The sequence below is a fragment of the Puma concolor genome, chromosome A1 (assembly GCF_028749965.1).
Source record: "Puma concolor isolate L17-30 chromosome A1, mPumCon1.1.hap2, whole genome shotgun sequence".
Lineage (NCBI taxonomy): Eukaryota > Metazoa > Chordata > Mammalia > Carnivora > Felidae > Puma > Puma concolor.
In genome coordinates this window covers 126,410,200-126,437,865 of record NC_141667.1, presented here as the reverse complement: position 1 = coordinate 126,437,865, position 27,666 = coordinate 126,410,200, and the positions used below count along the sequence as shown (strand labels likewise).

Here is a 27,666-nt window from a genome sequence, read left to right as displayed (position 1 = left end):
TCGTTTACAAAGACAATACCACCATCAATGATAGAACATGAGTTACTTCCTCAGAGATAAAAATAAGGTTATTGTGTGAGCATGGGCATAGGTTTTCAGGATCTCTAGCTAAAGACTAACGCCAAGGAATCTACTTATATGAATTATAACCTTTGGACTACTTTCCTACTATTTCCAACTTTTAATTACTGCTGTTTTCAGATACTATTTTCCTTCATATTCGGCCCAATACTCTTAAAAGCAATGCTTTTAAGCAATCCAGTTCTATCAGTTCCAATCATGCCTTCAAAGCAACACAAATCAGGGCCACAAAGCTCCACAGGCTGGTGATGCCATCTCTTCAGACTACAGAGCACACCTGCAAGTTGTACAATATGGTATTCCTAAAATAAACATATTGCAACCCTTGGTTTTCATATCCATTAATTTTTTTCGGTTTCAATTCATATTTAATAGCTATTCTAATGCACTATACACACTTGGCCTTTTAAAAATCTAATTAAAAAAAAAAAGAAACACTCTACCCAATCTTTTTTTTTTTTTTTTACCTCCTATGAACCCTCCAAATTTGCATACATCTTTCTCATCTGTCCTCCAAATAAAAACTGGTAAATAAAAACTATGAAATCACCGCATTATGGTCTCAGAGAAAGGCACGTATTTATCCCTCAAGTGCAGGGCTGAGGTAACAGGAAAGGAGATGAGGCTTTTTATCCATTTAAAAGTAACAAGTGCAATGAAAAGTGGAATAACATCACACAGCACAGACATACTTTTAACTTATACAAGATTCAACTATTAACAACTAACCTAAAAAAAAGTATGCAGGGAGGCCAGCAGGGTAGTAGCTTGTGACAGGGGATAAAATTTAAAAAGCAAAGGATGATTCTGCTCACTATTTCACTTAATGACTATGCAATACAAGCAAAGTCAATCTGGTGTCCCTGTACCTTGCTGTCTAGATCACTTCATGTCTCTCATGGTGAGACCATGTGTTGCACACAGTATGGGTCTTTAAGTTTTTTTAAGTTATTTTTCATACAACACAGTCCCTAAAGCTAAGCTCACTACTTCCTCTGGTGCTCAGGGAGGAAAACCTGGCAGTATTGGACTTAATGTCTACCATCTTAATGGAAAATTTAGATTTTCAATATTAACTATATACAATTTACATACAAATTTATACACTTTCCACACACACTTTCAGAAATCCCCAAGATCCCATTTTAAATAAACTATGGTTTTTAGAAGATAATCAAACATTTTATAACAATAAATAACAGTAAAATGTTGTAAAAGTTTCTTACTGGTTATTAGATCCTTCCCCATCACAATTAATACTTTCTGCTTCATTATTACACACCAGACTTTGCTGTTGTAAATTCTTAAAATCATGATCTATGCTGCTCTGCAGATCAAAAAGATGCTGTTCCACAGCTGCTCTAATTGTTCTTTCTAAAATGCTACAAAACAGAACACATTTTAGTAAGAAGCAGTCACCCTAACTGGGCATTTGGCCACATAAATATAAACATTAAAACCAATGACTAGTAAAACAAATTATCAGGGTACTGAAATGTATAAGCTAGCATACAAAAAGAAACATACAAAAGGAATACATGATACTAGGTTAAATTTTTAAAAGAAATTTGCCCAAATTAATAGACAAATCAACCATACTATCACTATTACTACCAAGGTGGGAAGGATCAGCTGTCCCAGTATTCATTCCTTGCAACTATACAGAAAACCATTTAAATAGACTTTTCAAAGCTACATTTATAACGCAAAACAATTTGTCAATACTTAGCTAAATCAAAGAAAACTGTAAGGACCCTGTCCATATTTTTTACATGAAGTCTACTTCTTAAAGAGACCTACTGACATTTCTGAATCATTTCAGAAGATCAAAAAGATCATCTGAAGAAAGTTCAATCTTTATTCTATACATGTATATATATGTATATATATTCTGTATATATATATATATATACATATATATACATACACATATGTATATATACATATACATATGTATTTGTTCCTACTGCAGTATATAAAATATTAACTAGGTTTCACTAACTTATGTACAGTCCTTCCTCTAAAGTAAGCATAATACATACCATGATTTTAATTTCCACAGTTTAGTAATATTTTTAATATTAAAAACAGATTTGTCTTCTCTAAGTATAATACTTACTCTGCAGAGGCTGGTAAAATGCTGATGGGAGATAAATGGGCACTGTAATCAAAGAAAGAAAAAAGCTATTAAAACTTTTCAATATTAACTTCATGAAGTGTTGAAAACTGCCACATTTGCATGACCTTGACACAACCAGGAGAGCATGCACTAAGTTACATGTTCATCTCTGGCACAATGTGATGCTAATTTTCTAAAGAATTTATTTTTCATACAAAACTATACATACCCATGTGTATAGGCAACTACTTCATTTGGTGCTCAAGTGAAGAAACACTGACCTATTCCAAGGCTGAAGGGGAAAAAAGTGTACTACTAGCCCAACAAAAGCACCTCATCTAGGATAGTATGAAGGCATCAGTGCTCATTCCGTACTCCCTGCCAAGAGTAACAGCATGTGCTACTATTCAAGTCACAAAAAAAGGCAAAATGGATACCAAAATCAGACTATTTCATTCACTGTGCCAGTAGCAGGCCTTCCTCAGCCAATTCTGCACCACAGTATCTACTGATACTTATAAAAATAGACAAAATAATCCCATTTTTACCATAGTTAAAAGTTCAACTGACACCCACAATGAAATGTGGACACCACTAAAACGTTTAAAATAAAGTGTTGGTGAGGATGTGAAGCAACTAGAACTTTATATACTGCTGGTGGAAATGTACAATGTTCCAACCACTTTGGAAGCCAGTTTGGCACTTTTTTTAAAAACGTTTATTTATTTTTGAGAGAGAGAGAGAGAGAGAGAGAGTGAGAGAGAGAGAGTGTGTGTGTGTGTGTGTGTGTGTGTGTGTGTGTGTGTGTGTGTGTGTCAGGGAGGGATCAGAGAGGGAGACACAGAATCCAAAGCACATTCCAGGCTCCGAGCTGTCAGCACAGAGACCAACGCGGGGCTCGAACTCATGTTCAAGTCAGACACTTAATCAACTGGGCCACCCAGGCACCCAGTTTGGCACTTTCTTATAAAACTTACCAAATGGGGGAAAAACGGGCGGGGGCACACCTGGCTGGCTTAGTTGGCAGAGCCAGCAACTCTTGATTTCGGGGACGTGAGTTTGAGCCCTATGTTGGGTGTGGAGATTATTTAAAAATAAAATCTTAAAAAAAAAAACAAAAAAAAAAACTTCCTAAATGAGCCCACAATTGTAACTCCCGGGTATTTAATCAAGAGAAGTGAAAGTATAATTCCATAGGAATCCTTGCACAAGCATAGCAGCTTTATTCGTAATAGCCAAAGGTATCAACCCAAACAGGTGAATACAGAAACAAATTGTAGGACATCCTACAACAGAATACACTCAGCATTTTTTTTAAATAAAAGGCACAAACAACTGAAAAATGCCAAGAACATGAATCTCAACATTATGCAAAGCAAAGATGCCAGACACAAAAGAGTACCTACTAGAGGGGATTCCATTTACATGAAATTCTAAAACAGGCAAAACTAATCTATACAGTGGGGCTCCTGAGCGGCTCAGTCGGTTAAGTGTCCGACTTCAGCTCAGGTCATGATCTCTCAGCTTGTGGGTTTCAGCCCCCATCAGGTTCTGTGCTGATAGCTCAGAGCCTGGAACCTGCTTCAGATTCTGTGTCTCCCTCTCTCTCTGACTCTCCTACACTCACTCTCTCTCAAAAATAAACATTAAAAAAAATTTTTTTTTTTTTATTAAATTTTTTTTTTTTTTCAACGTTTATTTATTTTTGGGACAGAGAGAGACAGAGCATGAACGGGGGAGGGGCAGAGAGAGAGGGAGACACAGAATCGGAAACAGGCTCCAGGCTCTGAGCCATCAGCCCAGAGCCCGACGCGGGGCTTGAACTCACGGACCGCGAGATCGTGACCTGGCTGAAGTCGGACGCTTAACCGACTGCGCCACCCAGGCGCCCCCAAAAAAATTTTTTTAATAACTAATCGATACAGTGACAGAAAGGATATCAGTCGTGACATGGGGCCAGACTGTTGGGTGATGGTAAACAGTCTGTGTCTTGACAGTGGTGGTTTGTAAACACATACATGCAAATGTGTACGTTTATAAAGTGCATTTTATGGAGTGAAAATTACAGCCTCAAAGTTGATTTTTTAAAAATGTTTATTTATTTTGAGAGAGAAAGAGAGCAGGGGAGGGGCAGAGAGAGAGAAAAAGAGAGGGAGAGAGAGAATCCCAAGCAGGCTCCACAACGTCGGTACAGAGCCCAATGTGGGGCTCAATCCCACGAAGAGTGAGATCATGACCTGAGTCAAAATCAAGAGTTAGGATGTTTAACTGACTGAGCCACCCAGATGCTGCTCAAAGTTGATTTTTAAAGAAAAAAATAGTTAACAGAAAAAAGTAATCTATAGCAACAGAAGCCACAGAGCAGCTACTTTTGGCGAAAAGGAGATGGAAGAATTTGAGAAGGAAGAAGTAACCCAGGTGGTGGTTATACTAGTTGAGTTTTTGATAATTCAATAACCTTATGATTTGTGAACTTTTCTGTATGTCTGTGACTCAATAAAGAGTCACTTTTAAAAAGTAAATTTAAATCAGTTTTATGAAAGATCCCCTGTAAATGTGCCAACACAAACTCTAACCAACATAAGAAACAAAGTCTATCAGATTAATATTCACAGGATTCTCTGCAGGAAACCAAATAACATCATTTACCATTCATGCAGTAATCTTCAGGTCTCCCTTACAGTAAACATATGAGTAGCAAATTGCACAATTGCTTTATCAGACAACAGTAAGCCACTCTGGTTTGGCACACATAACATCTCTCAGCTTTATAAAAAAAATTTTTAACAGCCAGTATTATGCTAGTTTTCATGAACAGATTATTCTTAGTTCTAAATGCTTTCATGCTGATACCCTCAAGGGAAATACTTAAAAATTTTTCAAATTTTAATGATGTTTTTGGGAAGTTCATTTCTGAAGGAAACATTGGGGAGAAAAATCACATATACGTGCACAAAAAGAGTTTAGCCATGGGTCCATTTCTAGTAGTTTCAAATGAGCTGAAAGTTAACACTTAGTGACTTCCGCAAAACAAAACAAAACAAAACAAAACAAAACAAAACAAGAAAAGATAAATGAAGGTCTTCCTCCAGAGTGCTTAAATGTCAACTAAGATTAAGTCTTCTTCTGATATTTTGCTACAATGATTTGTTGTTTATATTTTTCATTTCCTTTACGGGTTGCCTATTTAATTATTGAAGATCTATCTTTACATGGTCTGATCAGTTATATTTTCCTCAGTAATACTTGCAATTTCTAAGCTTACACACATTACATACTTACATGATTAGAAGTATTTTGTTTTTAATACCTGACAGTGTAGTATATCAAATGGTGTGAAGAAAACGTATAAATCCAACATCCTTCCCTTCCCCATTTAATTTGTGGCTTCTGGTGAGCTTTTCCTGTACTGTACACCAAAATCTCAACAAGTTCTAATTCTCAACTACTTAGTCCATCAGTCTGTTACTAAAGCCTAATACCATGTTTTAACTTTTGTGGGAGTATATATCCTCTGTTATTTTTCAAATCTGCCATTGTTAGGCAACTACTTACTTAACTTCTCAGAAGAATTTTCTCACCTTTTCCCATCAGATTAGATTATTAAAATGCTAATAGATACATGGATATAAGAAAACTTACTAGAAATGCAAATCTAAAGATTAAGATAAAATATATATAAATAATTATATATAAATAATTTTTAAAATAGCATGTTTTTATAATTATACACACACAGGCTAGTAAAGATTAAGCCAGAATGTGGAGGCTTTCTTACAACCCCTAAAACAAGGATTTGATCCATGGACCACCTATATCACACTGTCCTGGGGTGACAGTGCTATTTTATTGGAGATCTATACCCCACCCCAGACCCCAAAAACAATAAAGCAAAAATAAATAACATAGCACTGGCACAAGAAAAAACAAACAGAACAGAAATGTACCCATGAATACACACTTGATAAGGAACAAAGGTGGTACTACAGAAAGCAGGGAAAAGGGCAGTCTTTCCAAAAATGAGTACTCGGACAATTTGTTAACTCATATTGAAAAAAATAAGTTGGCACCGTCTCACACACAAGGACAATATAATATAATGTAGATTATACACCTAAACAAGAAATGTGAAGGTTCTCAGAAGGTAATAGAAGGTTACCAGTAGGCAATTCTTAGAAGTAATAGAAGTTCTTAGAAGGTAATATAGGAATGTTAACTAAACTGAAATTGAAATTTTAAACGTAATAAAAAAATAAAACAAATAACATTTATTTTTATGGTAAAAAAAGATAATACAGAAATATATATTTAGAAAAAGATTTCTTAAACAGAACCCCAAAAGCACTAACCACAAAGGGAAAAGAAAAGTAAACCTGAATGAAATTAAGAATCATTCTTCAGAAGACACAATATGAGAAGGAAAAGGCACAACATAAAATGAAAAGATATTTCCAATGCATACTTTTAAAGGGCTCCTCCAATTCAACAAGGAAAAAAAACAGTAGAAAATCAAAAAACAGAACAGCTATTTCACAAAAGAATTAACTGATAATACACACATGAAAAGGGGATGAACCTATTAAAATGACAAGGAAATAATATTATATATCCTCCAAAACTGTTAATACCAAGTGTTGGCAAAGATGCGAAGCACTGGGAATGCTCATGCACTGTTAGTGTAAATTGGGGCAAGCACTTTGGGAAACAATTTGGTAATATTTACAAAAGTTAAAAATCAAATTTATGTCTTCATGTACATGCATACGTGCACCAGAAGATGTATATAAGAATGTACACGACAGGGGCATGTGGGTGGCTCAGTTGGTTAAGCGTTGACTTTGGCTCGGTTCATGATCTCATGGTCCATGAGCTGTCATCGCAGAGCCCGCTCTGGATCTTCTGTCCCCCTTTCTGCCCCTCCCTCACTTGCGCTTTTTCTCTCTCTCATAAAATAAACTTAAAAAAAAAAATGTACACAACAAAAATAAATAATCAACAAGTAAAAATAATCCAAAGGTCTGCCAATATTAAATTGGATCACTGATGTGTAATCTTAGGATGGAATACTTTACAGCAAAAAAATGAACCACAATGACCTACGACATGGACAAATCTCACATACAATGTTTAGTGAAAGCAGCTGGATCAAAAATATATACACAGTGACATTTAATTTGCATAAAGCTAAAAACTAGTGTCAAAAAGTTAGCATAGTGGTTACCGTTAGAGGGGAGAGAAGAGATCAGGACTGTGAGACCTACTGGGGTGCTATCAGGGTTTATTCTAGATGCGGATGGTGATTACAAAGATATGTGCTTTGACTAACTTGCTTTGCTATATACATTGATGCCTATTTCTGTGTGCATGATTTATTTCCCAATTTTTTTTAAAGTTTTTAAAAAACAGATTTCTGAGGCCCTCCCAGAGGAGGTAGGGTCCAAAAGTCTACTTTTTTTTTTTTTTTTTATATTTATTTTTGAGAGAGAGAGAGAGAGAGACAGCACAAGCAGGAGAGGGGCAGAGACAAAAGGAGACACAGAATCCGAAACAGGCTCCATGCTCTGTCTAGGCTGTCAGCACAGAGCCTGATATGGGACTCGAACCCACAAACCATGAGATCATGACCTGAGCTGAAGTCGGACATTTAACCAACTGAGCCACCCCCAGGCACTCCCCAAAAGTCTACATTTTTTTATAAATACCACTGACAATTCTTATCCATACTAGAAGTTAAAGTTGCTAGATTTATTTCTAGCTTCCAAAATGACTAAACTTTAATATAATCTTCCAGTTATCCAAAAAAGCAAAAAAAAAAAAAGCAAGAATTCTAATGGTCCTATATCGGATAGATCGACAGAGTTGATCTTTTGTTTCCTATCCCTTTTAAATGATACTGGGATTAAATTACAAATACATGTATATATGTATTTGTATATATCTATATGTAGTAATCAATGAGCTAGATTATTAGTGTAAGAGTAAAGGTTCTTTAGCCCTAAAGATATGGAGGGACGATCAAACAACTGCTTTCAACAGACCCTCTCCCTACCCCAAAAAGACTTAGTAAATAAATCAAATAGATTTTATACTTTATAAGTCAGATTGTCACTCACGAGGCTACAGAAGTTGACTGTACAAATTCGTTCTCTGACCTTGTAAAGGACAAAGGAATGATTTAGTTTTCAGACTTCAAAGAATTTATTATTTTCAGACTTAGCCAATTTCTTTGGGTAGAAAGCACTTATGCACAAACCATGGCTAACACACATCTATGGTTGTAAAAAGGATTTATCAATACAATTATGCCATCTGTAACAGCAACAAAATAGCACAGGAATCAAGAGGATGTGAGTTCTGATAAATAAAGACAAAAGAAAAATAACTGCTTACAAATTTAAAGTCAATTATTTAGGTACTATATGGACAGATGCCACAAAACCCACCTGATGGGGATTTTCACTAAACCCCCAAAGAAGACCAGACTAACAGAAGCAACAATAAATTACAAGGGTCATACATATTTTAAAGTCCTTAGTCAAGTATACTATTAAAAGATTACAAAAAAAAAAAAGAATACAGTCATTCTCTGACCTTTTTCTCCCTTCTGTTAACTCTATTTTTAAATCTGCCCACAAGCATGTAATCTTCTTGAGAGTATTACATAAAATCAATCTTGCAGCCATTTATTCCAATTATAAGTATTTTGTAATTCAAATACAGTGATCATAGGGAACTACTATTATTTTAATTTCTCAATTACAAATATTTAATGTTATAAATAACACTTCATAAAAGTACTGCAGCTCTGCTTCAATTAAATCTGATAAGGATCACTTTACCTGTGCAACAGAGCTCTGCAAGCCATTCTGAACCCATGGCATCTCCCAACAAAAATATCAGGTAAAGAGCCTTCAAACACCATAAAGGATGGTGATGGGCTTATAAAAACTGCTGAGCGGGGCGCCTGGGTGGCGCAGTCGGTTAAGCGTCCGACTTCAGCCAGGTCACGATCTCGCGGTCCGTGGGTTCGAGCCCCGCTTCAGGCTCTGGGCTGATGGCTCAGAGCCTGGAGCCTGTTTCCGATTCTGTGTCTCCCTCTCTCTCTGCCCCTCCCCCGTTCATGCTCTGTCTCTCTCTGTCCCAAAAATAAATAAACGTTGAAAAAAAAAATTAAAAAAAAAAAACAAACTGCTGAGCAATTATCAGAGCTGCAGTCTAAACGGAAGCAGGCTGCAACATGAGGTCACTACTGACAAGGAGAGACCTAATCAAGAGTCCACAAATTTCTTCCCAAGTCTGTGCAATTTTGCAGGACAGAGGGAAAAGGGGACAAAATTTTGAATCTGGGTAGCACTCCTGTAGAAATATTTAAGCCTACTCCAACATAAAGCAGAAAAACCAATCTGTTTGCATTAGTCATACTACCCTATCTGAAGATAGAAGTTATGACTAATATGAAATTGATAAAACAGTACACAAAAAGTACAATACTACTAATGTTCATTTGTTACCCATATTTAGAAAACCATTAGTGGTTAATTTTTCAAATCTAAAATTATGATAATTTCTATACTCCAAAACTATAATTTTAAAAACAATCATCTCAAAAGTAAATATATATTAAAACAAGAAAAATCATATATCCCTTTCAAGCCAAAAGCAAAAGCCTTTCTTCACTCTTCCTACTAACTTGGGAATACCCTATAACTATGATAAGAATAAAGTGAAAGATTCTTTACAACTAGAAAGTCAGTAAGTAATAGTAACTACAAGTCTTTAAAACATTAAATGCATCATTTATAGGGCAAGGGGAGGGAAAAGAAAGAGAACTTGTCAATATCTATTGTGCTCTGGTACTTTAAAACAATTTTTACTTTAATAGAACTTTCTTATGACCCAAAGCATAAATTCTACTTTTCCCTGCCCAACAATTCTGACACTTCCACAACGTACATTTTTCCTGAGCTGAAATCAAGTGTCAGACAGTTAACCAACTGAGCCACTCTGGCACCCCACATTTTCCTCTTTAGTGGAACCTCGCTAGTGAAAACGTAATGGACTGCCAAACAAATATTTTGCAAATTACTGGATTCAATGGATGAAAGAAGGGAAATGTTATGACTACCTTTCTGAACCACCTGTAGTCAGTCAGCTGAGGGCCCATTTCCTCAACAATAAGGCATCCACAGAATGAATTTGTAGAGACTAATCTCAAAACCCTAAACTCAGAGCTCTTCCTCAAACACTACACCTTTTATCCTGCACTACACCCAAAAAGAACAAACCATCAGAAACCAATGAACTCACAAAAATAAAGCCGCAGCATCAACAGCCCATAAAAAGATACTGAAATTTTCATTTCTGAATTCCAAGGTTTACGAAGGCAAAGCACAATTATAAATGAACTTTATAAGAATGTAAGAATGCCAATTAATTTTTTTTTGAGAGAGAGAGAAAGAGAGTGAGAAAGAGCAAGTGCAAGTCGGGGAGGGGTAGAGGGGAGGAGAGAGAGAATTTCAAGCAAGCTCCACACCCAGAGCACAGTTTGATGTGGGACACGATCTCACAACTGTGAGATTATGACCTGAGCCTAAAACAATAGTCGGAGACTAAACCAAGTGAGCCACCCAGACGCCCCTGCCAATTAACCTTTTGATGTATAGTTCTGCAAACATGAGTATACATTAAAATTTACCTAGGGGCACCAGGGTGGCTTAATCAGTTAACCATCCAACCTCAGCTCAGGTCATCATCTTACGGTTTGTGGGTTTAAGCCCGGTGTAGGGCTCCGCACTGACAGCTGGGAGGCTTGAGCCTGCTTCAGATTCTTTGTCTCCCCGCCTCTCTCTCTGCCCCTCCCTGACTTGTGCTCTCTCACTCTCAAAAATAAATAAATAAGTGTTTTTTAAAAAATAAAAATAAAAAAATGGGGCACCTAGGTGGCTCAGTCAGTTGAGTGTATGACTTCGGCTCAGGTCATGATCTCGCGGTTCGTGGGTACAAGCTCCGCATCAGGCTCTGTGCTGACAGCTCAGAGCCTAGAGCCGGCTTCGGATTCTGTGTCTCCCTCTCTCTCTGCCCCTTCCTTGCTCATGTTCTCTCTCTCTCAAAAATAAATAAGCATTAAAAAAAATTTTTTTAATAAAAAAATAAAATTTACCTAAACCTGAAGCCTAGGTAAAATATATGAGGCACAAATTAAAAAAAAAAAGTGAAAAACTTGTTCAGAACTCTCCTACCTCTGTAAATTTTTTCAAGGTAGATTCCCCTAAAATTTGTACATTTAAACAACAAAGGTAAATAACAGATAAGTATGTGCAGAGAGAGCAATAATTCTTTATCTACAGATACAGTCACTTTGGAAAGGATCTTGAGATTTTCATGGACCTCATGGATAAGATGAAGCCTCAGAAGCAACCTGGTTTTTACATATCCTAAACTACCTATACCTAACCCCCAGCATTTTTTCCACTCTGAAGGCAGTTCAAATCATCACAAAATAGGACTAATAGCAAATAATATACAGAAATAATGGATGCATAAACAGACTGATCAGTACAAATCCTACACAAATATTTAAACCACTGGTTCTCAAAGGGTGGTCTGTGAACAAAAAGACCAAAACTGTTTTCATAACATTTGCCTTTTTCCACTGTGGTGACATTTGCATAAGGAAGCAAAATCAATGGTAGAAAAAAATGCTTGGTGTCTTAGCACAAATCCAGGCAAGTGGTACCAAACCATACCATGGCCATTGCATTCTTCACCACCCCTCACTTGTGATTTTTTAAAAAGGAGACCAATCCTTGATGAAGCAGCAGAAAAATTATTAATTTTATCTCAGCTCTGAGTATACTTCATTTTAGTACTTGGTATGACAAAAATGGGAAGTACACATAAAACACTTCTGAGGCATAGCATAGTACAATGTTTGTCTTGTTTGAGTTGACAGGTGAACTTTTATCATGGAACACCATTTTCATTGGAAAGGTCAGCTGACAAATTATGGTTATTCCAACCTGAATATCTGGCAGACATTTTCTCAAAAATGAGCAAGACTGCAACTTTAAGAAAAACAAGTGACAATACTGTTAAAATTTGAGTTTTCAAGCAAACATTTGAATTTTTGAAAACCCCTATCTTCATAAATTCAATAATGTCCCAGTACTTAAAGATGTTTTTGATACAATCAGTGGTGATATTAAGGAATGTGAATTCGGGGTGCCTGAGTGGTTCAATCAGTTGAGCATCCGACTCTTGAATTCAGCTCAGGTCACGATCCCAGAGTCGTGGGATCAAGCCCTGCATTGGGGCCCCACTCTGAGCATGGAGCCTGCTTAAGATTCTCTCTTGGGGTGCCTGGGTGGCTCAGTCAGTTGAGCATCAGACTCTGGCTCAGGTCACGATCTCACGGCTCGTGAATCTGAGCCCAGCATCAGGTTCACTGACAACAAAGAGCTTGCTTCAGATCCTCTGTCCTCCCCTATCTGCCCCTCCCCCAGTCATGCTGACTCTCTTAAAAATATACACTAAAAAAAAAATTCTCTTTCTCCCTCTGTCCTTTTCCCCTACTCGTGTGCATGCTCTTGATCTAAAAATTAAAAAAATTCATTACATTAACATTTAATGGGTTTACTGCTACTTTAAAAAATATATAAGTTTCAGTTTTGAGGCACCTGGGTGGCCTAATCAGTTCAGGGTCTGACTAAATTTCAGTTCAGATCATGATTTCACGGTTCATGAGATCGAGCCCTGTGTCGGGTTCTGCACTAAAAGTGCAGAGCCTGCTTGGGATTCTCTTTCTCCATCTTTCTCTGCCCCTCCTCTATTCTGTCTCTCTCTCAGAATAAATACATAAACAATAAAAAAAAATATTCTCAATTTTAATTCCCAATAATGTAAATACCAATAGCCATAACCCCCAGAAACAAAAGTTCTTTGGGTTCTAAATAAATCTAAAGTGTAAAAAAAACTGAAAACTGCTGACTGAGAACTAATAAAGGAGGTGGAATTTATCAATAGAAAAACATAACAGCTGTGTTACATAAAAACAGCTGTATTACAGCTGCAAATACAAGCATCTTCCAAACTACAACCCAACAAAGCCACACTTCCAGTGGCTTAAATTTGCTGTTTTAATTTGTAACATGGTAAATGCCTACAGGTATAATCCACATTAACAAAGGTCTTGTAGTCATCAATAATTTTTAAGAATTTAACATGTGAAAACAAAAAATTTGATAACTGCTTTTTTAAACCATCATTAAATGTTTATTTGCCTGGGTGGCTCACCTGGTTAACCAACCGACTTGGGCTCAGGTCATGAGCTTATAGCCTGTGAATGAATATGAACCCCATGGGGGACTCTGTGCTGACAGCTGAGAGCCTAAAACCTGCTTCAGACTCTGTGCCTCCCTCTCTCTCTCTGCCCTCCCCTGCTTGCGCTCTGTCTCCCTCTCAAAAATAAATAAATAAACACTGGGGCGACTAGGTGGCTCAGTTGGTTAAGCAGCCGACTTCAGCTCAGGTCATAAATCTCACGGTTTGTGAGTTCAAGGCCCACGTCGGACTCTGCTGAGAGCTCAGAGCCTGGAACCTACTTCAGATTCTGTGTCTCCGTCTCTCTGTCCCTCCCTTACTCATGCTCTGTCTTCGTCTCTGCCTCTCCCTCAAAAATAAATAAACTTTTTTTTATTTAAATAAACATTAAATAATTTTTTTAAATGTTTATTTCCCTTAGGTTTCTAACATATTTTCCCACAGCTACTTCTGAAGAGAAAAAGAGTAGCTACCTAACACTGTAGTAAATGTTCATGAACTACCTCACAGAAAAATTCAACAAGATGGCACGTTAAAAGTTACCAAAAGTTCAATCTCCAGTTTCATGAAGTACAGTATCCACTAATTCCCTAAAACAAATTTATTAATGCTCCCTATATTCTAGGGCTGTGCACTCTAGGGATATCTCTCCCCTATTTTTCTTTCATCCATGGTGGATAACCAAAGAATGTATTTTTTATCTTCATGCAATCATTCAGCCAAAACTACAAAAAAGGCTAATACACAAATATTAACTGAAATTTTGATCATCACTAAATCTCAAAGATGACTCTGGTAGACACCTATCTTGCTGTCTGACAGCCCTATCCCTTTCTTTTGGTAAATAGCCACATTCTTCTGTGGCAAACTAGTTCCTCTTCCTATCCAATGGTCTTGGTAGATACATAAATTACAATGACCAGTTCTACCCTGGCCAGGTGATTGGACAGTGGATGCAATTTACACCACACCCTCTCCCCTGCTACTCCAGAGGAATTTGACCTTGAGTATAATGACAGATAGAAAGACAACTGAAATTCTCAAATAGCCACATGCTAGAGATTCTTCCATAACACTGCCACTAAATTCTCCACGGTTTCCAAATGTTATCTCTGCTTTTCCTTCTGACTCTGAGACCTGTCATTCTGCTAATAAACTGTCTTTTTTCTTTCCTTTAACAAGGTCCACTTCTGTGACTTGCCTTTAAGGAATCCTGACCACCTACCTACCAGTCTATCTGAAAATTACCTGGCTGGAAGAAAGGAGGATTGTCTACAAAATTGGAAAGATGATCAAAAAGAAGAAACTAGTAGTGCTATGTATTTGAATATTAACTTTGCTAATAATTAAATAAATAAATAGACCTAACAAATTTACATAATTAAATCAGTGCTATCTCCAAGAAATTTCTGCAACGACAGACATGTTCTATATCTGTACTGTCCAATACAGTGGCCACTCCCATGGCCATCGAGCACTTGAACTCTGGCTAATACAACTGTGAAAGTGATTTTTTAACTTTATTTAATTTTTACTGGTTCAAGTTTAAAATTTAAATAGCCACATGTAGCTAGTGGCCACTGTATTGGAAAGCATAACTCTAACTTAAAATAAAGAACATCCATTTATTTTATTTTTTTAATGTTTATTTATTTTTGAGGGTGGGGGAATGGCGGGGGGGGGGGAACAGAGGATCTGCAGCAGTCTCTACAGTGAGAGCGGAAAGCCCGATGTGGAGCATGACCTCACAAACCACAAGTTCATGACAGGACCTGAAGTCGGCACTTAAGCAACTGAGCCACCCAGGTGCCCCAAGAACTCCCATCTGTCTCCTGTCTTTAGGTCCTGGAGAAAATACTGCTAATGGCAATATAAATCAGGCTGTATATTTTAAGCACTCTGGAAATACTTATAAAAGCCAAAGAAAAGTTCATCACTAGTTGAGCCAAATAAATGTATGCAAATAGTTCAGAAGAAGAAAGAAGGGGCCTAAGAACCTAAAAAGTTGATCAGTAGCAATTTAATACAGACAATCTAACTAAAATAATTCAAAATTTCCAGAAAAAAGGACAGTAAATATATAATTGAGATATAGGTAAATAGTTTGGCATACTGTTTATAAATATCTTAATATAATTAGAGTTAAGAGCCCTAACCCCAAATAAATTAAAAGGGCTTATAAACATAGAATAGCACAAACAATGTTAAATCAAGGGCAAAAGAGTGAACAAGTTAATATACCATAATTGCAATCATGTTTGAAGAAATTATACATAATATACAAGGACCCAGAAGCTCACAAAGAAATTTAAGAGTTGTATTTGACAGTATGTATCTTAAATCACTTTATAATTTTTCTAAATGACAATGGATAGTTTATCCCTTTGGTATTAGGTAGTTTAAATGACATTTTGCCTTCTAATGCTTTTAAATCATTTCCTCTGCTTTTTAACTACCATTTTATTGAACACAGATTTAATGAAAAATATCTAGTGATCAAAAAAAGAAAAAAAAAGACAACAACAAATTCTAGTGATCTCAATATATTGCTGTTCCCCTAATTAGAAAAGGGGGTTAGTAAGGGTTAGTAAACCATGAAACTTTACAGAGAACAGCACAGAATTGAGCAATACCTAAAGCTGCAGACTTCTTGAATTCTCTAAAGCTTTCTAAACAGTGTGTCCAGTGGCCCAAGCTATGCATTAAGACAGTGACTGTATCCTACCACACCTACCAAGTTTACATAGTATGCCATGTAAACAGTATCACTTCATACCTGAAATAAGACTGGGAAGCACTATAGTAATGCATCACAGAGTTCTCTCTTTACAGCCTACTTCTAGCCTAGAACTTGGAAATACAAGTCAATTCAACCACTTCCAAAGGTTCTGAAAATTTACCCAACCCAACTAACACACTAATACAAAAACTTTAAGAAGAAATGTAAAAGTTCTATTTCGAAAGAAAAGTGTAATTGCTAATACTTGAAATTTCCTTATCAAGTTTGCTTAAAATTTTCTTGTTGCTCTTTTCCATACATAAATCAATCTTTTACATATTGTTACAATTTGTGTGATTTACTGCTTCAGTGAATCTACACCTAGAATAAAAATCTTAAAAGCTAAGGTTCTTTCAACTGAAATAATACCTTGTTGATGCTGTAACACTATTTGGTTCCAGGATGTTTTCAGTCATCCTTAACTGTACCACCTCTGCCATATCACTTGATTTTTCTGCACCCTCTTCTGGAAGTTCTTCTATATGTTCCAGCTTTTCATCTTCCTCTTCTTCCTCAGAAAGCTCATTAACCTACATAAACAAGACAAAATTGACAATTAAAATTTAATGAAACTTTTAACTGACATTATATAAGATATACTATTCTAAGAAAATTTAAGACACAGACAACTCATTTTTTACTTCATTTCCTAGGACCAATTTTTCCAAAGGAATAAGTAATTGCCAACTTTTCCATATTTGAAGAAAACCTCAAACCAAATGTAACATTTTAAAACACAAAGTAATGATTGCGTTAGCATATCACTAGGAATATGAGTAAGACCACACACCACGGAAAGCCTGCACACTGTAGTTAGTTAACATTAAGAAAGCTTCATTTCCTAACCAATCAGTTTTATAAACTGAATAGTTACAAAGATTTCTAACTGACCTCTCCAATTTCCAGGTACATTTAACAAGTGATGTTAACACAGAGTAAATGTTGGAAAAGGGCAGAGTAATTTTGCCTTAAGGTGTTAAGTATGTTTTAGAAACTGTCAACTAACTTCTAAACGATTCAGATGGAATTTTTCAAGAGGAGATTGGACCTTATAAAAGGGAACTCACTAATTTGGTCATTAAGCACAACTCAAAGGTTATAATTCTGTTTCTGACAGGGGCTATAAAATGTCTTCCATTATCAAACTGGCTACATAAGTAAACAATCACGCTAATAAAAGACCGTGAATAATATTAGAGAAGGAAAACCAACAAAATATTCTTTTCTTTAAATGTTCATTTATTTATTTAATTAGTTATTTATTTTGAGAGAGAGACGGGGGAGGGGGGAGAAAGAGAGAGAGAGAGAGAGAGAGAGAGAGAGAGAGTATGAATGCATGCAAGAGCAGGGGAGGTCCACAGAGAGAAGGAGGGAATCCCAAGCAGGCTCTGCACTGTGATCAAGGAGTCCCATGTGGAGCTTGATCGCACGAATCGTGAAATCGTGACCTGAGCCGAAATCAAGAGTCAGAAGCTTTAACCAACTAAGCCATGCAGGCTCCCCCAAAACAAAATATTTTCAAATGAGGGACACCTGCTTGGGATTCTCCCTCTCCCTCTCTTTCTGCTCCTTCCCGGCTCACGTGCACCCTCGCCCACTCTCTCTCCCAAAATAAGTAAACAAACTTCAAGAAGTATTTTTTTTCCCATATAAGAAATAAATTTTAAAGCTATCTCAAAGAAGACATTAGCCATAAACTGCTTTAACACCTTTTATAATTTAATACTAGTCATTAAAGGGGCGCCTGGGTGGCTCAGTCGGTTGGGTATCTGACTTTGGCTCAGGTCATGATCTCACAATCCGTGAGTTCAAGCCCCACATAGGGGTCTGTGCTGACAGCTCAGAGCCTGGAGCCCGTTTCAGATTCTGTGTCTCCCTCTCTCTCTGCCCCTCCCCTGTTCATGCTCTGTCTTTCTCTGTCTCAAAAATAAATAAACGTTAAAAAATTAAAAAAAAAATGCTAGTCATTAAAAACACTTGAGCAGTAAAAGTATACCTTTGTCCATTCCAGCCAAATGCACTGGAAATACCAGGGATAAATTTACCACTGCGTGTAACAGTAGTGTTCTTCCCAGGCAAACATAGTTGATAAAATATCCTCAGAAAGCAGACTTTAACCAGAAGAAAGGCAATTTTCCTGTGATATTCTACAACACTCCTAATCAACCAGTACAGACTGCCCGCTTTCAAGCATAATACAATAAGTTCTCAAAAGCCAGCTTTGAAGGCAGAAAAATATATGTTCACATCCCTACTGTGCCCTTAACTATCTCTCAACTTACTAAATTCTCTGGGCCTATGAATAAAATGAAGATGCTATATATACTACCTCCCTCATAAGGCTAGTTGAAAGGATTAAATACTATACGCTAAACTCTCCTACAATGTCGATACATAAAAAGCAGTAAATAATAGCTATCATTATAACCGGAACTGTTATTTCTATAGAGCACAGAGCCTTATTTCTACATGTAATATCACTTTGTATTAGAAAGAAAGACCGTATATGCCATCCAAACCACCTAAAGCAGGAGCTCTCAAACATTAGTGTATTAAGGTCACTGGTCAGCTAGGTCTCTAAAAATTCATTATTAACAACACTTAATGACTGCAATTTGTGAACTACTGACTTTATAAATAAAGCATATACAGCAGATTCTGCTGAAATTGTTGTGCCTGTAAATGCCAGCCCTCATCTATTTCCAATCAAGTAGAAGAGTGGTGAAAAAAACTAAAAATCAGTAAGTAACTGATTATGAACTGAGGTAAGATTTATAAACAAAGGTGAAAATTTCACGATAGATGAGTTTTTAAACTGAATCAAATGGAGAAGTATCTTCATTTTCCACGTATGTATTTAATACATTAATGAAATTGAAGAGCATACTTAATATCTACCTGGTAACTGAAGAAAAAAATATTAAACAGCAAGAAAATACTATTTTCAGAAGTATTAAATGGGAATTACCATGGTTGATCAATATAGGCTTGGCCACCACAGTAGAGTATGGAAAAAAAAAATTTAAGATGACTATTTAAACTGAAAACATTTATTCAGTCCACAATTTTTGGTACAGAGGTATTGCTATTTTAATATGTTACAGTATATGTTTTTAAAACCTTACCACTCATTTATATTGAATATATCATACTCAATTCAAGAAGCTTTATGTAAACTAAGTGACAATGTTCAGTAGTTTCAACAATAATCATCCAATAAGATATGACATGAACAGTAACCTAATGGGATTTTCTTTTGCCCCCTCCCATCTCCCAGGCCTCCCAATGTAACTTCCTACAGTAATAACTGACTAACTTGGTTTGGGTAATAAGCATTAAAAACTTAAAAATGTCCCCTGTCATCCCACACTTCAAAAGTTCTTGATCCTCTCCTTGTCACTTCAACATTCTGCTTATTAATGTGTCTATCTATCCCTAAGTTATTAAGAACCTGTCCTATATACGCAGCTGCCTCAACTCCACTTAATGGAAAACGACTTACTCCACTTAATGGAAACCCCTCATCCATACTTACATCTCTTCTTTCTTTGACTGCTGTAATTCCCTTCTCTAGGGCCTCGTGAAATGCCTGCTCTCCAGACTCCAGCTTGTGGAGAACGCTGCTACCTGCCTTCTCAAATGTATAAAGAAACATAATTATCACCTACATCTTCAAACCACTCTACTGAATTTGCATTCACGTAGGGATCCCATACAAAGAACCTGTCCACCGACTCTGGGTCATTTCTCAAACACTCCCTAGTCATCATGTCAGTCATCTCTCTCATACTATTAATAGAAATATCTACCACCTTGAAAAGGTTCTGACAGCCAAATACTTGCATTAATGGATGAAACTCCAAAGGAAAAGAGCACTAGTTAACTTTGCTTCTTTCAAATATCAATATCAGAAGAAAAATAAAGCACTGCAAGGATGGGCCAAGTATGCCCACATCTTTAAATATGGGGATAAGAAATTAGCACATTTAAGTTAGGTCAACTTAAAAATATAACCAAAACAGGGGTGCCTGGGTGGCTCACTCAGTTAGGCGTCCAACTTCAGTTCAGGTCATGATCTCACAGCTCACAGGTTCGAGCCCCATGTTGGGTTCTGTGCTGATAGCTCAGAGCCTAGAGCCTGCTTCAGATTCTGTGTCTCCCTCTCTCTCTACCCCTCCCCCCTTCACATTCTGTCTCTTTCTCTCAAAAATAGATAAACTTAAAAAATATACATACAACCAAATTGTGCTAAGTTGGAAGAAATTTTACTTTCACTCAATACATTACCAATTCAGCCTCACAAGTCAAACTGAAGTTACCAAATCTGCTTTAAAGAAAATAAATTTTCAGGTATCTGTCCTACTATTGTAACCTGTTTATAGTATAGAAATATCATAGAAATAGTTAAGAAAACAAATTCTGGTAATCAGTAATATGAAACAAAATAATTAAATATACATCACTCTCTCTTAGGACTCACAGCACTAATCCATTATTGATCATATTCTATTCAATATGCTAACATCTTCTTTTCTATCCACGGGCAAACCTGCAGAATTCACCATTATGTGCTGGTGTTAACTAACCACCATTCTATCTAATGTAAAGCACGACATATTTTAAGTCAATTCTGCTAGTGCTTAAAGAAATATATGCATTTGGATGCCTAGGTGGCTCAGCTGGTGGAGCATCCAACTACAGCGCAGGCCATGATCTCACAGTTCATGGGTTCAAGTGCCACATCAGACTCTCTGCTGACACAGCTCAAAGCCTGGAGCCTACTTCAGATTCTGTGCCTCCCTCTCCCTCTGCCCCTCCCCTGCTCACACTCTTTCTCAAAAATTAATACACATTAAAAAAATTTTTTTAAATACAAGTGATTTACGAGAGTTATTTCAATGTACATAAAGAAGACAGAGGATAGCAGAAATATCAGAGAATTACACAACAACATAAAACAGTCAAGATATACCCTGAAGACTTTAGAGCTGTCTAGATATAAATATTAGGACAAACTGGTATCATCAGTTTCTTAGAATTCAAATCTTCTCAAGAAATGTAAAAGATGAGTAACACAAACACATTCATATTATTTCACTTTGAGCAGCTATTAATTTTATCTAAATAAATTACTAAAACATTATTAATTTTTTTAATTTTTTTTAATGTTTATTTTTGAGAGAGAGACAGAGCGCCAGCAGGCGAAGAGGAGAGAGAGACACAGAATCCGAGGCAGGCTCCAAGCTCTGTGCTGTCAGCACAGAGCCTGACATGGGGCTTGAACCCAAGAACTATGAAATCATGACCTGAGCTGAACTTGGATGCTTAACCCACTGAACCACCCAGGTGCCCCAAATTTCTTTAAAGATTTTATCATTTTTGGGGTGCCTAGGCGACTCGGTCGGTTAAGCATACAACTCTCAATCTCAGCTCAGGTCATGATCTCCCGGTTCGTGGAATCGAGCCCCACATTGGGCTCTGGGCTAACAGCATGGAGCCTACTTGGGAGAGTCTCTCTCCCTCTTTCTCTGCCTCTTCCCCACTCTCTCATGTGCATGTATATGTGTACATACACTCTCTCTCAAAATAAACTCTAAAAAACAAAAAAACTAAAATTAAATCAAGATTTTATCTTTTTTAAGTAATCTCTACACCCAACATAGGGCTCAAACTTAACAACCTTGAAATCAACAGTCATACACTCTACCTACTGAGCCAGCCAGGCACCACTAAACTAAAACAATTTAAGGAAAAGAAAAGTGGCACACAGAATTCCCAAAAATGGGATTTCTTACAGGCATCAAAGACATTACAGATTTGGTGCACCTGGGTGGCTAAGTCAGTTGAATGTCTGACTCTAGATTTTGGCTCAGGTCATGATCCCAGGGTTGTGGGATTCTCTCTCTCTCCCCCTCTCTGTTTCTCTCCCCTGCTTGCACTCTCTCTCTAAAATTAAAAAACAAACAAACAAACAAAACTGGGGCACCTGAGTGGCTCAGTCATTTAAGTGTCCAACTTCAGCTAAGGTCATGGTCTTGTGGTTCACGAGTTCGAGCCCCACATCAGGCTCTGTGCCAACAGCTCAGAGCCTGGAGCCTGCTTCAGATTCTGTGTCTCCCTCTCTTTCTGCCCCTCCCTCCCACACTCTCTCTCTCTCAAAAATAAATAGACATTAAAAAATCAAAAAATAATGAAATAAGACATTAAAGTTTTAAGGCATATCTATCTCCTTGTCCTCTTCTCTTCTTGTCATTTTCTTTAAAGCCAAGAATAATTTTGAAGAGATGTGTCAGTTCTTTATTCTAACCAAAATTTTAAATTAGCAACAGCATATAACAGTTGGGAAGTTCAAAAAATATGCCAAAAATTCCAAGGATCACTATTCTGGCTACAAGTTCTACCCACTTGACTTACTTCACAATGGTATACATATGCAGTTTTCATCCCCAGTTTACACATGACAAACTGTAATTTGGCTTGTTACTGTTTCCTTAAAGTACATGATACTTGAAAAGAAACAGGAGAGAGTGAGAGAGGAAGGAAGGAAAAGGGAGATAGAAAGAGGGAAGGAAAATCAAAGGTATAAATGCTTATGTGAAGAAAACATTAAAAAATAAGGAAGATCTCAACTCCAAATATTAAAAAATCTTGTTCATAAAAGTCCACAACAGTAAAGAAACTCTTTATAAAAAAAAAAAAGATAGACTATGTGGGAAAACTCCTAATTCACATTATCAGAACCAAGGTCAGTAAGAATTCATAAAAATCCGTATGATAAACTACCTTTCAAAAGATGCTATTTCATAATCTAATAGCAAATTAAAAGAAGCCACCCAATGTGCATCAATAGTGACCATATAATTAATCATCAGAACCTGGATATATGTAAGAGTGAAAAGGCGAGCTACTAATAATTACACGAGAAGCAGATATAAACCGGGACTCTTCTAAGAAAATGGGGTGTATATCACCTTTTCAAGTGGAGATCAGTACTATACATGAAATAAATTATAATGGTACATCCATACAATAGGGAACTTTGCAGACATAAAAACACAAGAGTATTGTCTCTATATTCCAATAAGAAAAGAGTTCCAAAATAAACTGTTAACAGATTAAAAAAAACAGGGGGTGCCCGGGTGGCTCAGTCAGTTAAGCGTCTGACTTCGGCTCAAGTCATGATCTCATGGTCCATGGGTTTGAGCCCCATGTAGGGCTCTGTGCTGACGGCTCAGAGCCTGGAGCCTGCTTCGGATTCTGAGTCTCCCTCTCTCTCCTTCCCCACTCTCACACTCTCACACTCCCTTTCCCTCCCTCCCTCCCCTCTCTCTCTCTCTCCCCCCTCTCAAAAATAAACATTAAAAAAAAAAAAACTTTAAATAAAAACAACAACCACAAAATGATGGTGCAGAACTGTGTGTGGTATGCTACCTTCCTCTTAAAAAACTGTGAGGAGGGGCATCTGGGTGGCTCAGTCTATTAAGCGTAGGACTTCAGCTGAGATCATGATCTCACAGTCTGGGAGTTCAAGTCCTGGGTCACGCTCTGTGCTGACAGCTCAGGGCCTAGAACCTACTTTGGATTCTGTGTCTCCCTCTATCTCTGCCCTTCTCCAGACTGCATTCTGTCTCTCTCAAAAATAAGTTAACATTAAAAAAACAAAAACAAATAAAAAACAAAAACAAAAAACTGTGAGGCAATATTTGCTTACATTTGCATAAAGAAACTCTGGAAAAACACATAAAAAGCCAACGTGGGGGGGAGTGGGTATGAGTAAAAGCAAGAAATTTTACTAAATATTTTTTTTAACCAGGTGAATTACTCATTAAAAAAGTAGCAGCCCCACCCCATGACCACAATATAAGTAACTTCATAGGTTTTAACCTAATAAAAGTTTGACAAATCATTTCACTTACGAACAAAATAAAAACCTCCACATAGACCTAAATCACAAATTCTAAGCGTGAAAAGTCTGGATTAATATGGTTTTACAATAAATTAGTCACTCTGCATCAATATTCTCATTTCAGGAAGGAGACAATAACTAGGTCCTGTACAATCTCAACCAACAACAAAATATAATGTAGTTGGAAAAATGGATGTTAATTTTCCAGAGTCACAAGAGTTAAAACACTACCTGCAACCTCAACTTTTACTCTTGATGCTTCCCATTAATGACAATGATTGCACTGCTCTATTGATGCTACTTCCATCAAGAAAAACTTTCTATTTTTTAAAGTATGTGTGAACTTTGTATTGAATCTCTCCCTCTACCTTCTATTTCTCACCTTTTGTCTACATTCTTCTATGCTAAGTTTCTTTGCAAAAGCAAAAAACCACCCTATTCTTACAAAATAAACAATGCTTAAGTTAGAATAAAAACATACAAACCTCAAAAATACCTAACATATAGTCACAGTCTGGTTTCAATGCCTTTTCCATATTACTCAAATTGAAAACAAGAACTTAAGAAAAATAATCACATTCATATATTACATAGATGTATTACCTATGATTACATATAATAACCAAGACAACTGCTTTGTTTAGTACTTAAAAATTCCACCTGAGTTTGTACCAAGCCCTAAAGAGTATATTCTTTAAAAATTCTTCAAGTATCTAAAATATTCTCACCTGTTCAGTAATTGAACTCAAATCATTAGATGAGAAATCTTCCTCTTCATTCTCAAAAAACTCATAGTAATTTTCCAGAAGTCCAGCCATTATCCTGCTCACTATTTCTTGCTCTTTCAGATCTTCCACATCTGTGTAAATGCTAAGAATAAAAGTCCAAATTGAACTGAGAGTCCTTATATCAAATACAGGTAAAATTAGAAGACAACCAATGAGTCACTTTATAAACCTGAGCAATTTATGTCATCATTCTGTGCCTCAGTTTTCCCATCTGTAAAGCCTACCTAATTTGTACCCTCTTCACAGAAATGCTGGGAGGATTAATCAGATCTACTATAAAAAATAATGGTTCACCCAGCAACCTATGATCCTTGGGGGATAGTATAATGACTCTATTTCACAAATTCAGTATTTTTTGATTACACAAAAATTGGGGGAAAAACTTACTGGAAGACATCTGGACCAAAGACAGCAGCCAGAGAGTTTGCAGACCAAATTTCTTCATGATGTGATGCTACATTGGCTAAAAATCTACACAGAAACTTTAACAAACTGTAATTAACAGGTGGAAGCTGTTGTAAAAGGAACCTCAACTTTCTTCCAAATTCATCTTCATTATTATAATCTATAAAACATAATGACAGGTTTTTTTAATGAAGTAAAAGCAAAGCTCAGATATTTTGCCAGGTTCACATTACTCCACCCACATCACCTTTTTTACTATAACAATTCAAAACCTCTTCACTTCCTCTACCAGGAGCCAAATGCCTTAGGGCTTTGCATTTCACTTATTAAGGGGAAGAGAAGAGTTAGAGAGAAGGAACTCAACCTTTCAATTGCTGAAGGATGTTTTCCTCATCTATTACTCATCAGCACAAATTCTCTAATTTATTTTTTTTCAATTCTCATCATACTGTTTTTTGCATGACAGTACCTGAGTTTCCAAATCAGTGCCAACTCTAAGAAGTCAAAATGCACTGGCTAATGCTAATCAACGCCAACTATGAATGAACAAAGAAGATTTAACCAACAAATAGAATCAGTGACACTTTTCCACTTGGATGAATGGGCAAAGAGGAAGGAACAGGGTGTAAGTAACTTTCTTCCTCCCCTAACATCCTGAAAAGAACTAAATAAAGAAGAATTCCACTCCTTAACTGTTTTTCTCTAAATTGATGTTGCTTTCTGTTTATGAAGTTAATTTTTGAGTGACAGAAGCTAGGCCCTGTGTTAATCATGTCACTGAATTTTCATTAATAGAAACTTAGGCCTATAGCATCCCGTGATTGGTGAGGGTCTCACTTAGGAGAGTGAATTTCTCACATATACCCTCCAAATGAAGTAATTTAATGCTTCAATAGTGAAAATTAACCCAATTATGTTTCACTACATATTTCTCTTCAGATTTTTAAAATTGATTTACAGAAAAATTATAGGTAAAAAGGTTATGGTCAAAATATTGGCCAACTCTGCAAAAAACACTTAAGCCTAAGCTTATCAGGAAAGGTTATAGTCACATGAGTTTTACTTAAAATTTAAAATACAACGAATACCAATTCTTCTATATTGATAATACTACCAACTGTCCATTCAAGTACAATACTTTGATTTCTTAACTGAATGAAAGAGTCCCTAGAATGTTTTTTTAAACCACCATGGCTACAGTTGGTAGAAATGTTAACAACCTAAGCATTTAGCAGCAAAGGGTTATTTTTAAAAATCATGGTTATCAACTCAAAAAATATATGCAAACAATATTATCAATATACTGACTGCAACAATAACACTAACAAATTCTACATAACACCCTCCCTAGCTTTTCGGCACTTATCATCTGACACACGCATATATTTAGTTTATTTATCATCTATTTTTCCTCTGTCTCTGCTAAGTCCTTTAGAAGTTTAGCTCTGTGATGGCAGAGGTTTTTATCCAGTTTTGTTCACTGATGCACTCCCAGAATCTGGAAGACTGCCTAGCATATAGCAGGTATTAAACAAATATTAGTTGGATAAGCTAAATGAATACACAATAATGGGGCAAAAAGCTGAACTACTAAAACATTGGCTGTGATGGAGTGGTAATGCTGTTTTTTACTTGAAATACTGTCCATGTTGCTCTACTTTTGATTGTACACATTTCCACTATACAAAAATATTTATAACTGCCAGGCTGCTTCTTCTATTTTTTTAAATGATTATTTATATATCTTGAGAGAGAGGGGGCACTGCCAGAGGGAGAGAAAGTGAGAGGGAGAGAGAATTCCAAGCAGACTCCTCCCTGTTAGTGCAGAGCCCCACCTGGGGCTCAAACTCACAAACCGAACTGTGAAATCATGACCTGAGCCGAAGTCGGATGCTTAACCGACTAAGCCACCCAAGTGCCCCCAGGCTGCTTCTTCTAAAGTCTTCAAATAAGGCAGAGAAGCATTTCAAAATATATACAGCTATAAAATACACACCTGCTTGAATTTCTTTCTTGAACCTACTTCGGAATTAAATTATATACAGAAAAAATAGATGTATCAAAGAAGTTTATCCTAACTAGCAATTCTTTCAAGCACCTAAGCATTTTTTGAAAATGTTACAACAAATTCACAAAACTAAAAGCCTTGTTTTTTAACAAAAAGTAACATATAAGTAGCTGGACAAATCATGGTCTAAAACAATGACTGTCAACATTTGACAATGAATGGAATGGTGGTCATGACCTGGGGGAAAGGGATGACAGTGGG

The 27,666-nt window shown here is 36.6% G+C and overlaps 1 protein-coding gene across 13 annotated transcripts in view; it reads right to left on the bottom strand.

Annotated features, from left to right (window-relative positions):
- The window catches only part of FAM13B (family with sequence similarity 13 member B), an 88,762-nt gene that overhangs the window by 37,129 nt on the left and 23,967 nt on the right, over window positions 1-27,666 (bottom strand). For 9 of the 13 annotated variants that reach the window (XM_086703171.1, XM_086703190.1, XM_086703213.1 and 6 more), the window contains exons 5-10: window positions 25,380-25,557; window positions 24,933-25,074; window positions 19,834-19,929; window positions 16,668-16,828; window positions 2,201-2,242; window positions 1,308-1,463 (exon numbers count right to left, since the gene is read on the bottom strand). In XM_086703171.1, coding sequence (XP_086559297.1) covers window positions 1,308-1,463; window positions 2,201-2,242; window positions 16,668-16,828; window positions 19,834-19,929; window positions 24,933-25,074; window positions 25,380-25,557 — 775 coding nt within the window. The remainder of the gene's footprint in view (window positions 1-1,307; window positions 1,464-2,200; window positions 2,243-16,667; window positions 16,829-19,833; window positions 19,930-24,932; window positions 25,075-25,379; window positions 25,558-27,666) is intronic. The other 4 variants (XM_086703202.1, XM_086703232.1, XM_086703249.1 and 1 more) reach the window with 1 other exon arrangement.